Source organism: Hemiscyllium ocellatum, chromosome 1 (assembly GCF_020745735.1).
Source record: "Hemiscyllium ocellatum isolate sHemOce1 chromosome 1, sHemOce1.pat.X.cur, whole genome shotgun sequence".
Taxonomy (NCBI): Eukaryota; Metazoa; Chordata; class Chondrichthyes; order Orectolobiformes; family Hemiscylliidae; genus Hemiscyllium; species Hemiscyllium ocellatum.
Genome location: NC_083401.1, coordinates 74,093,832 through 74,108,916, shown reverse-complemented (window position 1 = coordinate 74,108,916; position 15,085 = coordinate 74,093,832). Strand labels below are relative to the sequence as shown.

Here is a 15,085-nt window from a genome sequence, read left to right as displayed (position 1 = left end):
TTCTCATCCAAAATGGACTTTTTTCTTTACAGCATGGGAGACTGAGGTTGAATATAATAGAGATGTATAGGATCATGAGACGCATGGATAGGGTGAATGTACTCTGTCTTGTTCCCAGGGCTGAGGAGTCAAGGACATCAGTTTAAGGTCAAAGAGGAAAGAATAAAAGGAACTTGAGGGTCAACTTTTTTACATATATAGTGATACACCATTTTGATAACAAACAGTAATGGACTCAGTAGTGACCCCTGAGGCACTCTACCAGTCACCGACCTCCAGGCCAACAAGCATCCTTCCACTATTACCCTTTACTTCCTGCCATCAAGCCAATTTTGTATCCAATTTGGCAGCTCCCCTTGGATTCAATATAGACTGCATCTACCACCCTGCCTTCGTCAATCTTCCTGCTCACTTCATCAAAGAACTCCAACAAATTTGTGAGGCATGATCTCCCACTCGCAAAGCTATGCTTACTACTCCTAATCAAACACTGATTTTCCAACTGCATGAACATATAAAATAAATTGCATGAAATATTACCTACACATCTTCTAGCAGGTAAACTATAGATACCTCATCACCTTCTCTTTCTGGAGAAGGGGGCTCATAAATAGTCAGTCCTTATGGGGGTTACAGGAAATTGAGCAAAATAATGTAAATCATTTAAAAATTTAGTGATCATAACTGAAATCTTTTAGCATCAGTTACCTCCTCTATCCTTGCATGTTTCCTGAATTTGACAGTTAATTCTTTGTAGTCTCACAGACAAAAATATGTCTGATAACATCCTTGTCATTTACACAACTTTCTGTCAAATATTTGCCACAACATAATGATGTGCTCTTTCTATATTCAAAGTTCACGTGTTATTTGACATATAGCTGGGGTAATGGAGGGACAAACAAGGAATTATGAACTTTCTGTGAATCTATAATAAACAAACGATAGTAAAATGCTCACAAACGGCTGCTCGATTTCATATCAGGTTAGTGCTTTATCTGCTACTTAATGAAAATGTTGCTCTTGCTTACCATATAAGTGATGTCTGCTGCATCACCAATCTCCTCTGTCGTTTTAATAACATCAGGAATTGTCTCATTGGCTGCTATTTTAAAATGGTCGTCCTTTATAGTCCTAAGATAAGAAAAAAACTTTTGAACACAAAACAAATGTTTGTTGGTTTTGTTTTGTTTTGTTTTTCAGTCAATGGCATGTTTACTTTGTCGTCTTGGTAAGATGTAACAATTTCAGTAACCGTGTGGCCAGTTTTGTCACTGAAACAGCCAATGTTATAAATTTGTGCTTTAAAGATAAACTCTCCAAACATACGTCTGTAATAAGTTAAAAATCACACAACACCAGGTTATAGTCCAACAGGTTTAATTGGAAGCACACTAGCTTTCGGAGCTTCGCTCCTTCATCAGGTGATAGTAGAGACTACTATAACTTTGTACACCCTAGTCCAACACAGGCATCTCCAAATCAAGTCTGTAATGGCATTGTAGGTTTAATTGATACTCTATCAATTCAACACACCAGCTAATATATGCTTTTTAATGCCTTCTATGCAAATATATTTTACTAGCTAAATATAACAAACTTTAAAACGATTAACAAAAATAAGTTTTAAGTTCTTACAAACATACAGTGCGATTATTAAACATTGATAGTGCCTCCTAGTTGATATGTTAGTGTGTAGGTCACTCCGAAATTGCTAACATTTATATGGAGTAGTATTCACACAACAGGCAGTCAAGATAATCATATGACAAATTTTGAGCTTGTTGTTTCTCATATAAATTTTAGTTCTGCCTTCATTCGCATCTTAAACTGATGTGGTTTCAGCAGACAGAGAGTTGTTACTGTTTTATCTTGTGCTTTAAGCCAATACTGATCCTTGTGCATTGAGATACCAGTCTGGAGTTTCTCTGGGCTGTAGGATTATGCACATAAACTGTCCCTGAGGCTGTTTCTTCCTTATCTCTAAGAGATCTCTCTTCCTGATATATTGTAAAACTCATTTTTATTTATAGAACAAATTACTGCAGATGTTGGAATCTGTACTGAAAACAAAAAAAACGCTGAAGATCACAGCAGGTCAGGCAGCATCCATGGAGAGAGAGCAAGTTAATGTTTTGATTTTGATGAAGAGTCATCTAGACTTGAAACGTTAGCTTGGTCTCTCTCCATGGATGCTGCCTGACCCGTTGTGATCTCCAGCTTTTGTTGTTTTCAGTTCTTTGTTTACATTTGTATATTGCAGCTTGCTAGTGTATTGTGTAAGACCTCTTCTTTTACAATGCTCATTCTAGACTGGTATCTTCTCTTATATTTAGTTGTTGCCAAACTTAATTTTATCAGTTACATTATCAACATTTACATGAATCTCAGCATCCTACAGCAAGTACAGCCTAGTTCTCTCAAACTGTAAGGACATGTTACCTTGAAAAGAGCAGTCCAGCTTCATACAATATTGGAACTGAGATGGTGACTTCATTGTCATGTAATGTTTCATTTTGTTCATTGCTGTCACTGAAATGTTAGAAATAGAATTTACACTTCACAAAATCTTTTCTTTTGTAGTTACAACTTAAAACAAACGTTAAAATTTTAAACTGGTATGTTTTACCTTAACAAACACACATAATTACAGCTCCAAACTATTTCTACTAGAATGCTACATGTTAATTTGTTGCAACAAAATATGATTTCATTCATATTTTAGAACCTTTGGAAACTGTATTCCAATGTGGTTAGTTTTCTAAGTCAGCATTATTTATTCAAGTAATTTTTAATGTGGAACTTTTATCTACATTTAAGCATAATACCATTTGTAACAATGCAACATTAAATGAAATCCATTTTCTTGTGCATTTTTCTGTACCTTGTTGCTTCCAGGTGTAAGTGAACATCACTGAGGAGATGAGAGGTATGGAACTCAAATTTCATTTTAAAAGAAACCTAAAAAAATGACAGAAGAGCAAAGAAATAAACCAGAACAGCACTGTCAGAAAAAAAGGTTCAGACAATTGCCATCAATTCCCATCAGCCTGTGCATTCTTATTTGATCGAAATTTCTAATCTCTTCTCTTCAAAAACATTAAAGTTATTGAACTGGTTTATGATCACTTTTCTTGGTCTTTCCTATTATGCTGGACTTTAACTTACCTGACCCATCATAGACAGGGAATTTCGGTAAGGAAATTGTGAACCTAGGAATCGATTTTGGAGGAAGAAGGGAAAGTTGGTCAGGGATAGGTTATGTTTTGATTTAGGAGGACAATGTCAGGAATGGGAATGTCAATGTCAATGCTAGGGTCCTTATGTGGGGGAAAAGTGGAAATTGGAGATCTGACCAAGGGTAACAGATGGGGTTCAGTGGCAATGATGGGAATTTGGAGATCTGTGGGAAGAAGAGACATGGTGTTTTTGGAGGGATCAGAGGAGATACTGAGTGAAAGGAGATCCCAACCATAGGAGCTTGTTCAGAGACCTAACAAACTTGAGGTTTGAAGATGTGGGGCTAGAGGCTAAAACCCTCAAGGAAGCTGGCTTTGTCAAAGAGGGTTATTGGTATCTGGGAAAGACATTAGAGGTCTGAGATGCAGAGGTAAGTTGGGAAGGTTCATAGACCTGGATGGAGATCTTGTAGGGAGCAGAGAGGCTAGATTAAGAAGATGGCGAAAAGATATGAATGTGTTAAAGTAGCTCTTGCCAGAGCTTGCAGCCCCATTATAATATCTAAAGCGTCATCCCAGCTCCTTGAAGTAGACATTTTTATTTTCTCACATTCCATAAGATTAGGAGCAGAATACATCATTCAGCCCACTGAATCTTTGAGAATAGCAATTGGGATGTCATGTTGAGATGGTAAAGAACATTGGTGAGACCTCTTCTGGAGTACTGTGTGTAATTCTGGTCGCCCTGTTATAGGAAGGATAGTATTAAATTGGGGAGGGTTCAGAAAGATTTACTAGGATGTTGCCAGGACTGGAAGGTTTGAGACATAAAAGCAGGCTGGATAGGCTGAGACTTTTTTGACTGGAGCATAGGAGGTTGATGGGTGATTTTATAGAGGTCTATAAAATCATGACAGGCACAGATAAGGTGAACGGCTCCTTAGAATGGGTGAGTTCAAAACTAGTGGGTGTACTTTTTAAGGTGAGATAAGAAAAGGACATGAGGGGCAACGTTTTTTACACAGTGGTTTGTGTGTGGAATCAACTGCCAGAGGAAGTGGTGGCTGAGGGTACAGTTATTACATTTAAAAGACATTTGGATAAGTACGTGAATAGAAAGGGTTTGGAGGAATATGGGCCAAATACAGGCAAGTGGAACAATTTAGTTTGGGAATATGGTCAACATGGACTACTTGGACTGAAGGATTTGCTTCCATGCTGTATGATTCTATACCTCAATGTGTCTGCTCCATCATTCGATCATGGCTGAGATGTTTCACAACCCTATTCTCCTGCCTTCTCTTCAAAACCCTTGATCCCCTTATTAATCAAGAACCTATTGATCTGTTTTAAATACACTCAGTGACCTGGCCTCCACAGCCTTCTGCAGCAATGAGTTCCACAGTGTTACCACTCTCCAGCGGAAGAAATTCCTCATCTCAGTACTAAAGAATCATTCCTTCATCTTGAGGCTGTACCCCTGGGTCCTGGTCACTCTTACTAGTGGAAACATCTTCTCCATATCTGCTCTAACCAGGCTTCTCCATATCTTTTAAGTTTCAATCAGATCCTCCCTCATCCTTCTAAACTCCATAGAGTACAGACCAAGAGCCCTCAACTGCCCCTCATATGACAATCCTTTCCTTTCTGGGATCATTCTTGTAAACTCCTGCAATAATGTTCTATTGCTGAGATGACTGACCATCACAAACTACAAGCATCTTCCTTTGTGGTTTGCGTGAGTAGACAGAGCAGAGTCCCCTCCCCCAATTCTGATTGACTGCAGTATTCTCGGGCTCCTTGTTGCCAGTTAGATGCTGCTTGGTGTCCAGGGCAGTCACCTTTATTTCTTCTTTTGATCTCAGCTCTTTTATCTAAGTTTGAATGAAGGCTGTAATGAGATTAGAAGCTTAGATGGCCTGGCAGAACACAACTGTGCATCAAAGAGTAGGTTTGTGTTGAATTAGTGCCACTTGATAGCTCTGTCAAGACTGTTTTACCACTTTCCTGATATTTGAGAGGTGACTGATGAAGCAGTAATCTGAATTGGATTTGTCCAGGGTACTGTGGACAGGACAAAACCGGGTAATTATCCACTTATTCGGGTAAATGCCATTGTAACTGTACTGAAATAGTTTAGTTAGGGACTTGACAAGTTCTGAAGGACAAGTCTTCAGTACTATTCCTGGAATATTATCAGGTGCCACATCCTTTTGAGTATCCAATGTCTGTCTTCATCCATTCCATGGTATCACGAGGTGTAAATCAATTTGAATCTTTATTGAATGACAGAAGATCCTCAGGTGCTTTGATAGGGTGAATGTAAAATGTTTGATTTCTCTTCTGAGAGAGTAGAGAACAAGGGGTCACAGTTTAAAAATTAGAGATGCACAGACAAGGAGTTTATTTATTGTACAGTGGCTCATGAGTCTTTGGAACTTTCTTCCACAAAAAATAATGGATGTAGAGTTTTTGAGTATTTAGTAAATCAGCGGTAGATAGATTCTTGGTAATCGAAGATATGAATGATTATCACATGTAGGCAGGATCGAACAGTAAGCAGATCAGCATGGTGTGGAGTATCACAGGATCATAGAATCCCTACGGTATGGAAGCAGGCAATTCAGCTCATCAAATGCACACTGACCCCCTGAAGAGCAGCCCACCCAGACCCTACCCAGGTAAACCTTGAGGTTGAGTGGCCTTCCCTGATCTGCTCCTGTTTCAAATCTTTGTCGGAAGGTTGGCATCTCTGAGGTTGCAAATTTTAATTGCAACTTGCAGGTCCTCTCTCCCTTTGGCCACTGATAGATCTACCCAAATTACTTTCTTGTAAGGCCTGGACCCTCCACAATTGTTAGGGTCAGTATGGTGGTGGTAGTTTGGAAGGGGGGAGGGGGTTCCTTCTGGCATACCTTTAGTGGCCCTGCTAAGCACGAGAGATTTTGTCTTCTGATTGACTGGTGACTCCAGATAAGTGGGCCTTCTACCCATGGGTGCTTAATTCCAGGAGAAAACTCAGCTGTGGCCTCCTTGTGTGACTGGCATGTTCATCAGATAACCTTCCAACAAAGATGCAATGTGGGACTCTCACTGGCTCTACAGCCACAGCAAGCTTACCTCAGATTACAACGCGATCTTGATCGGATGAGCCAATGGAGCTGAGAAGTGGCAGTTGGAGTTTAATTCAGATAAATGTGAGCTGCTACATTTTGGGAAAGCAAATCTTAGCAGGACTTATCGCTGAACAAAGAGACCTCAGAGTGCAGGTTCATAGCTCCTTAAAAGTGAAGTTACAGGTAGATAGGATAGTGAAGAACATGCTGGGTATGCATTCCTTTATTGGTCAGAGTATTGAGTACAGGAGATGGGAGGTCATGTGAGGCCAGTTTTAGAATATTGCGTGCAATTCTGGTCTCCTTCCTATCGGGAAAGATGTTGTGAAACTTGAAAGGGTTCAGAAAAGATTTACAAGGATGTTGCCAGGGTTGGAGGATTTGAGCTACTGGGAGAGGCTGAACAGGCTGGGGCTGTTTTCCCTGGAGCGTTGGAGGCTGAGGGGTGACCTTAAAAGAGGTTTACAAAATCGTGAGGGACATGGATAGGATAAAAAGACAAAGTCTTTTCCCTGGTGTGGGGGAGTCCAGAACTAGAAGGCATAGGTTTAGGGTGAGAGGGGAAAAGATATAAAAAGACCTAAGAGGCAACCTTTTCACGCAGAGGGTGGTACGTGTATGGAATGAGCTGCCAGAGGAAGTGGTGGAGGCTGGTACAATTACAATATTTAAAAGGCATCTGGATGGGTGTATGAATAGGAAGGGTTTGGAGGGATATGGGCTGGGTGCTGGCAGGTGGGACTAGATTAGATTGGGATATCTGGTCGGCATGGACGGGTTGAACCAAAGGGTTTGTTTCCTTGCTGTACATCTCTATGACTCTAAGATTCAAGAAGCACTGAAATTGTACATATGTCAACTACGCTCTTTTGAATCACGCACTAAAACACCGTCCAACTTCCTGTATTTACTTAAACCCAAACAATTATGTCAATTTCAATCCACAATTTGTGGTAATGTGTAAAATTGATAAAGCTCGTGGAATACATGCAAGCTATTGAACCATCAATAAACCAGCTATTTGCTAAAAAAAGGGAAATATTTAAAAAGTGCAAGTGATACATTAAATTGTGAAGAAATTTTATTGAAGTGATTTCTTGCTTTTGAAAGCAATGCACTGCCTTCTGGATAGCAAAACTGAACAGTTCCTACCTCTGCTCCAGGCATGAGAAATGGATATCCCACTTTACATGTCACATTGTTGGATTCTGATGGCATGCAATCATCATTTTGCTTTAAGGAAACCAAAAGACATGTAAATTCATTGTTTTCATAGAATAATTAAATCAGTTAAAATGCATTGATTATCGACTTTTTGCTGTAAAGTTGTCACTGTTCTCTTACTGTTTTATTTTTGTCCCTCACTAGAGGGATTCTTTGCATTATGAACTGCTGCTCAGTCACTACTTCACAGCTTCTGTCGACATTTCTCTGTAGATGAACTGGAATATATATGGGAATGGAAACAGCAGTTTCAAAGCTCTGCAAGGTACTGCAGAGTCATGCAGAAGCACCTGCAACTATCTTGTCTCTGGGACGCAATATCTCTCATTTAAAACAACTTTAATCCAAGTTAGTCTGATTTATGAGAAATAAATAGAAATCATTGTTGGAAAAAAGTTGATAATTTCATGTACATATTCAGTGACAACTTCAAATGAATTAAAAATTCATCATTCAGTGATATCAGAATAAACACTACAAATTATTCATCACCACTCCATTTATGATCACCTATGCGTAACTGAAAACTAATCTTCCATTCAGTTTTTTCACAAATGTAATACAAAATCAAGTCCAACTTAGTTGACTGTCAATATGGATTCAAAAATCAGGATATTATAAGTTTAGTGCTTTATACTTAAGACATGTTGGAAATTCAGATTTTCTACTGTTACCATCATTGTAAGCCCTGCAAAATGCAATGACTGAATTGAAAGTGATGGACTACTAGAGTATACCTCTGTAACAGCATACCTAAAGCTGTTTGAGACACATTAGAGCATGAAACAAAGACTCTCTAGAGTAATCTATCCTTTTAGTTTTCTTGAGAGTTGATGTTATTATTTACTTGAGTAGTTGTTTGATAGAGCCTTATGGCCTCCAGGATTTGCACTCATTCAAAGCCATTTTCTGCTGCCTAATCCACTCATCAAAGTAAGCTCTCAGAATTGAAGAAGGATTCCCAGCATCAAACTAATTATTTCACGAAATAATCTAATTTCAGCAGGCAAACAAATTTAGACCATTTATGCACATAGCTATAATCAAGCAGTGCTATGGAGGAACACTTAGATTTACAATTACAGGAGCTAAGGCACTATTATGTGAAGTGGAGAAAAAGAGACATGCCCTATTTATCACTCAGAAGGAAGTCTTCAACATTACCTGCTTGATAGCAACATAGTGCATTATTATTAATGACACTGCCAAATTATGAAACACTACATTGACCTCAGTAAACCAGAACTATTGGTCATATTTGACTCAAAGCTTAACTCTGTTCCTCCCTTCATTGCTGCTGACAGACCTGTTGAGAATTTTGAGCATGTTGTGTTTTTATTTGATACATTTCACAAACTCTTTAATTCTCCTAATGAAAAGCGAACCTTATAGTTCTTTTAATGCGTGCCTTGCATATTTATGCTGCAGTGTTTCACCAGTTCAGATTTCAACTAATCATTGAAAATATGTTGGTGTAGTGACATATTAAAAGGTCCCCAATTAAAAGTGCCTTCACTCTAAAGCCAACTACATCAGATGTGATCTCATATCTGTGAACATGGGATTGCTGCAGGATGGTCATTTGATTTGATTAGATTCCCTACAGTGTGGTAACAGGCCCTTTGGGTCCACACAGACCCTCCAAAGAGCAACCCGCCCAAACCCATTTGCCCACCTAATAACAACTCCTGACTAATGCACCTAACGCTATGGGGAGTTTAGCACAACCAATTCACCTGATCTGCACATCAATGGATCATGGGAGGAAACCCCACGCAGACACTGGGAGAATGTGTAAACTCCACACAGTCACCTGGGGCAGGAATCGGACCCAGATCCCTGAACGTTGTAAGGCAGCAGTGCTAACCACTGGGCCACCATGCCGCCCCAGGATTTGAGTGTCATTCTACTTGCTCCTGCTTTGCCTCTAGCTTGCAGGTAAGGTATCCAAAAAATAATAAATCTGACACTGACATAGGTCCCTGCATCTGTAAACCTTTGAGTTGTTAAGGGTGCCGAAAAATGGACATTTTAATAGTTGATTGTACTTCAGAATCTACTTAATTACCTGTAAAAGAGCTTTGGGAAAACTATCAATCATGAAAGGCACTATATGAATGCAATTTTTCTTTCCATTATCTTTGTATTGAAAGCAGAGATGAATTGATGCTCTCACAGGGTTGGAGATCAATAACACTGCAAGCATATTCTTTTTCCACCTCCCGATTAATTTTCACTCAGGTACACAGAATACTGCCATAAAGTGTAAATAATATTCGAAGTGAAGTTACAGAACCAGCATTCTCACGACATTTATTTCTGGCAGTGGTCAGGGAGTTTAACATTAGCAAAATAAAACTAGTAGATGACGCTTTCTTTATTGCAGATTATCAATCTCATTGTTCCCTGTGAAACACGGATCAATAGGAAAGCTGATCAGGGCAAAGGATCCCATTCAATTGGCATTGCATTCAATGCGTTCAACATTCACTCTCTCCACCACTGACACACAAGTGTACCATCGACAAGATGCACTTCAGAAACTTACCAAGTTTCCTTCGACCAGCACCTTACAAAACTGGAAGATTTACTATCTAGAAGGACAGAAGCTGCATTCACATGGGATTGACACCGACTGCGAGTTCTATTCCAAGGCAGGCACCATCCTGACTGGGAAATATGTCACTTTTCCTTCAGTGTCGTTAGGTCAAAATCATGGAACTCCTTCCAGCATCATTGTGTGTGTACCTTTACTGGAAGGACTGCAGTGATTCCAGAAGGCAGTTTACCACCAGCTTCTCCAGGGCAATTAGTGATGGACAATAAATGGCAGCATTGATGCCCATATTCAATAAACAAATCAAGAAAAAGACCTCTGTACCAATGCATACAGACACTAAGTTTATCAATAACACTATAGTTTCCTTACCTCAACTCCAGTGAAATATATATTTTTAGAAAAGGTCACAGTTATTCTTGAGTTGTAGGCATTTTCCTTTTGGTTTATTAATTTAATCGCCACACTGAACTTCTTCTGATTGGATTGAACGATGTGGGGTTTCATTCTGCAATTTAAGATCAGTATTTGTCATTTTAAGATAATATAGAAATACAATTTTTAATTGAAAAATTGAAGCAGTGGGGTAGGACGCAGAATATCATTGACCTTTGAAGAAACCATGGATTTATTAATTTCAGAGCTAAAAATGTGTTGCTGGAAAGGCGCAGCAGGTCAGGCAGCATCCAAGGAGCATGAGAATCGACGTTTCGGGCATGAGCCCTTCTTCAGGAATGAGGAGAGTGTGTCCAGCAGGCTAAGATAAAAGGTAGGGAGGAGGGACTTGGGGGAGGGGCTGTGGAAATGCGATAGGTGGAAGGAGGTTAAGGTGAGGGTGTTAGGCCGGAGTGGGGGTGGGGGCGGAGAGGCCAGGAAGAAGATTGCAGGCTAGGAAGGCGGTGCTGAGTTCAAGGGTTGGGACTGAGAGAAGGTGGGGGGACGGGAAATGAGGAAACTGGAGAAGTCTAAGTTTCTAAGTGGGGAATGGGTTGAGAAACTTATCAGCCAGGATTGGCCTAATTACTGCACTGTCTTATGGTCTTACGATATCTATCGCTGTGATCCCTCATTCTCCATGCCATCTTATCCCCAAATATCTACCCCTCCCATGGTGCCTCACACCCTCTGGGCCAACCTATGCTAGTTAATTACCCACTCCCTTGACTCTTTGTTGTCCATATAATAACTTAGTGCCATTTCACAATCTGTAACTACCACCTTTTGTCCTTATGTTTGTTATGCTAACTTACCTTGAATCCCTCATAGGAAGATCATAAAGTCCATGCAGAGTTGAGATTTAATAAAAATCCACTAAAGGATGTTATGTGTATATTGCATACTTCACTATATTGAAAAAAAGGGTCATTCATAAAAATCCATTTACTACATTTACATCATTTCAACTACATAATGTCTTATAACAACAAACATTTCATTTAAGTGACCAACCTCTTGTAACAATAAGCATTTGAAGTTAGAGTCAAGAGTGTGGTGTTGGAAAAGCAAAGCAGGTCAGGCAGCATCTGAAGAGCAGGAGAATCAATGTTTTGGGCATAGGCCTTTCATCAAGAAAGTGTTGATTTTGAATTTGAATTTGAATCTAGAGTTCTCTTTCAAGACATAAAGAACTATTTGGATTTGTCACTTGAGCAATGAAATAACAGGAACCTTGCTGCAATAATTGATGTAAAATAAGTTGTGCAACAGTAATTCAGTAAATGAGACAGTCAGGCCACACAAAAAAAACACAGTAAAATAGCCTTTTTTATGTGTAACACTCCAGACTTTTTTTTTTGAAATATGTAAAGTGCAGGAGTATAAAAATCCTTGGCATTTCCCTTTGAAAGTTGCTTTTGAGAGTACCCCTTGGCACTTTTCACAGATCGCCTTGATAGATGCCGATCTCATTTTTGCGGGTCCTCCTCTTGATGGTTGCTTTTCACAGTTTTGAGAGTTGATTTGTCAGGTTTGTTGACAGCTCCAATGAACTTGACAGACAATGACTTAAAATACTTTCTTTGCACATTCGTTCCTACTTTTAACAATTCCAAAGGTCAACTGAAGAAGGTGTCCCAGGATCAGACCAAATGGATACCCTATTTCTCTGAAAGGGGATTCTCATTATCCAAAGAAACGCACAAAGGTCAGGCCAGCTCTTGCCAGGGCTTCTATGTACACTACAATCATTGTAAGAAATAACAAAAATGTTATGTTCCCTGTGCATAAAAAGGTAGAGAGGAAATCAAGAGTAATAAGGTGAAACCTGAAATGATATTCGACATTTGTTTAACTAATTTATTTTGTAATCTTCCTTACTTATTATTCTTCAAGTCTGTTTGTGCTGTAAGTGTCAGATCATTGATGCATTCTTCATCTTCTCCACAATCCTTTGTGAAAGATACCTGATGAAGTACATTTTTAACAGTAGAATTACAGAATACATAAACAAACTAAGCTGCAGTGATTAGAAATTTGCTCAGTATGAGAAATAACCTGGTTGTGGAATGAGAAGCTATTTGGACCTGTTTGAGCTGAACAATAACTGCAGCTTTTTCAGCCCTTCTGGGGACACGTGTCACAATAGCAAAGCTGTACGCTAAATATAAATGTAAACAATCTGCATATAGAACAGTTTATCCTGCAGTACAACATGTAATTATACTTTAAAGACGTGAACTCCATCTAAAACCAAAAATACTGCTTCTGCAGCAAAATAAAAGAGTACCAATCAGCTCCATACATATCATTGCTACTCAGCCTAATTTAGCAGTACTAATCTTTTACCTGAAAGAGCAGTCACGATATGGAAACATGGCAAATAAAAAGTCCTTTTCCTTAAGGTAATATGGAATAGATATGGATTATATTACTGTAACTTTAACATTAAAACCATATTAAAGATAGCTACTTAATATTACCTGAGTAAGTGATGCCTACATTCCATGAATAAATAAAAAGATCTATTGGATGCCCTAAAATTAACTGGCTCAAAAATTACAACCTTTATGTAAGGTTGTGGGGTTGGATAATGAGTAGCATATCTGTTACATTTTAATTCAGAAATGTTGAGATTTTTTAAAAAATCAATTTTTAAAATATTCCGACCATTGTTGCTCGCTTTTATCTCTTGACTGAATGTTTCTGAGTTGATATAAGGTCTGTATTATTCATTTGCCATGATGCCAGCTGATGGTAATACTGGACAAATCTGATTCCAGAGTGAGGAATCAAATGCATTAAAGGTGTGAGTTAGAGTCTGTCTGTATCCCATTCTTGAGTCAGACTAGTTCAATTTCCAAAGTGGAATTTATAAAATTTATAAAATTTACATGGATTGACTGCCTGCAGATCATACAGGTGACCCCATTTTAAGAAAATGATTTATTTCTATTGAACAAAAGACTGACAAAAAAGACAATTGGGAAAGATCTTATTATAAGTAGCAAATGTATTTAACACTTTGTTCCAACATATCTTTTACAGACACTCAACCCCAGTGAAGTATCATTCCTATCTTTACTTAAAAATAATCAAACAACTGATGAGGTTATAAATATTTCCTTACAGCAACTTTTTGCTGATTTACCACATGATTCTTTCTTCAAAGACAACCTAACTTAATCACTTTTTCACTGAACTCTAAGGAAATATGTTTTGCCACTAAGTCCGACTGTTTTTAAGCTGCTTATCAGCGTATCGACCGGCATGGATCTTCTCTTCTAAATGGATACTGCTTCTGGCTACCTTTGGCTACCTCTTTCCCTTGTTCAAGAAAGGATCAAGACAAAAGATGGAAAATTATAGGCCAATTAGCCTAACCTCAGTTGTTGGTAAAATTCTAGAATCCATCATTAAGGATGAGGTTTCTAAATTCTTGGAAGAGCAGCGTCGGATTAGAACAAGTCAACATGGATTTAGTAAGAGGAGGTCATGCCTGACAAACCTGTTGGAATTCTTTGAAGAGCTGACAAGTAGGTTAGACCAGGGAAATCCAGTGGATGTGGTCTATCTAGACTTCCAAAAGGCCTTTGATAAAGTGCCACACGGGAGGCTGCTGAGCAAGGTGAGGCCCATGGTGTTCAAGGTGAGTTACTGGTATGGATTGAGGATTGGCTGTCTCACAGAAGGCAGAGAGTTGGGATAAAAGGTTCTTTTTGGGAATGGTAGCCAGTGACAAGCGGTGTCCCACAGGGTTCAGTGTTGGGGCCGCAGCTATTCACGTTCTTTATTAATGATCTGGATGAAGGGACTGGGGGCATTCTAGCGAAGTTAACTGATGATACAAAGTTAGGTGGACAGGCAGGTAGTACTGAAGAAGTAGGGAGGCTGCAGAAGGATCTAGACAGTTTGGGAGAGTGGTCCAGAAAATGGCTGATGGAATTCAACGTGAGCAAATGAGAGGTCTTGCACTTTGGAAAAAAGAATACAAACGTGGACTACTTTCTAAATAGTGAGAAAATTCGTAAAGCCAAAGTACAAAGGGATCTGGGAGTGCTAGGCGAGGATTCTCTAAAGGTAAACATGCAGGTTGAGTCCATGATTAAGAAAGCGAATGCAATGTTGTCACTTATCTCAAGAGAGTTGGAATATAAAAGCACCGTTGTGCTACTGAGACTTTATAAAGCTCTGGTTAGGCCCTATTTGGATACTGTGTCCAGTTTTGGTCCCCACACCTCAGGAAGGACATATTGACACTGGAGCGTGTCCAGCGGAGATTCACATGGACGATCCCTGGAATGGTAGGTCTAACATACGAGGAACGGCTGAGGATCCTGGGATTGTATTCATTGGAGTTTACAAGATTGAGGGGAGATCTAATAGAAACTTACAAGATAATACATGACTTGGAAAGGGTGGACGCCAGGAAATTGTTTCCGTTAGGCGAGGAGACTAGGACCCATGGACATAGCCTTAGAATTACAGGGGGTAAATTCAGAACAGAAATGCGGAGACATTTTTTCAGCCAGAGAGTGGCCTGTGGAATTCATTGCCGCAGAGTGCAGTGGAGG

At 39.2% G+C, this 15,085-nt stretch overlaps 1 protein-coding gene across 1 annotated transcript in view; it reads right to left on the bottom strand.

Moving 5' to 3' along the window:
* itga1 (integrin, alpha 1) overlaps positions 1-15,085 on the bottom strand; it is a 216,134-nt gene that overhangs the window by 38,621 nt on the left and 162,428 nt on the right. The window contains exons 20-25 of the mRNA XM_060822674.1: positions 12,393-12,478; positions 10,449-10,584; positions 7,448-7,528; positions 2,885-2,961; positions 2,443-2,532; positions 1,032-1,134 (exon numbers count right to left, since the gene is read on the bottom strand). Of these exons, the coding sequence (XP_060678657.1) occupies positions 1,032-1,134; positions 2,443-2,532; positions 2,885-2,961; positions 7,448-7,528; positions 10,449-10,584; positions 12,393-12,478 (573 nt within the window). The remainder of the gene's footprint in view (positions 1-1,031; positions 1,135-2,442; positions 2,533-2,884; positions 2,962-7,447; positions 7,529-10,448; positions 10,585-12,392; positions 12,479-15,085) is intronic.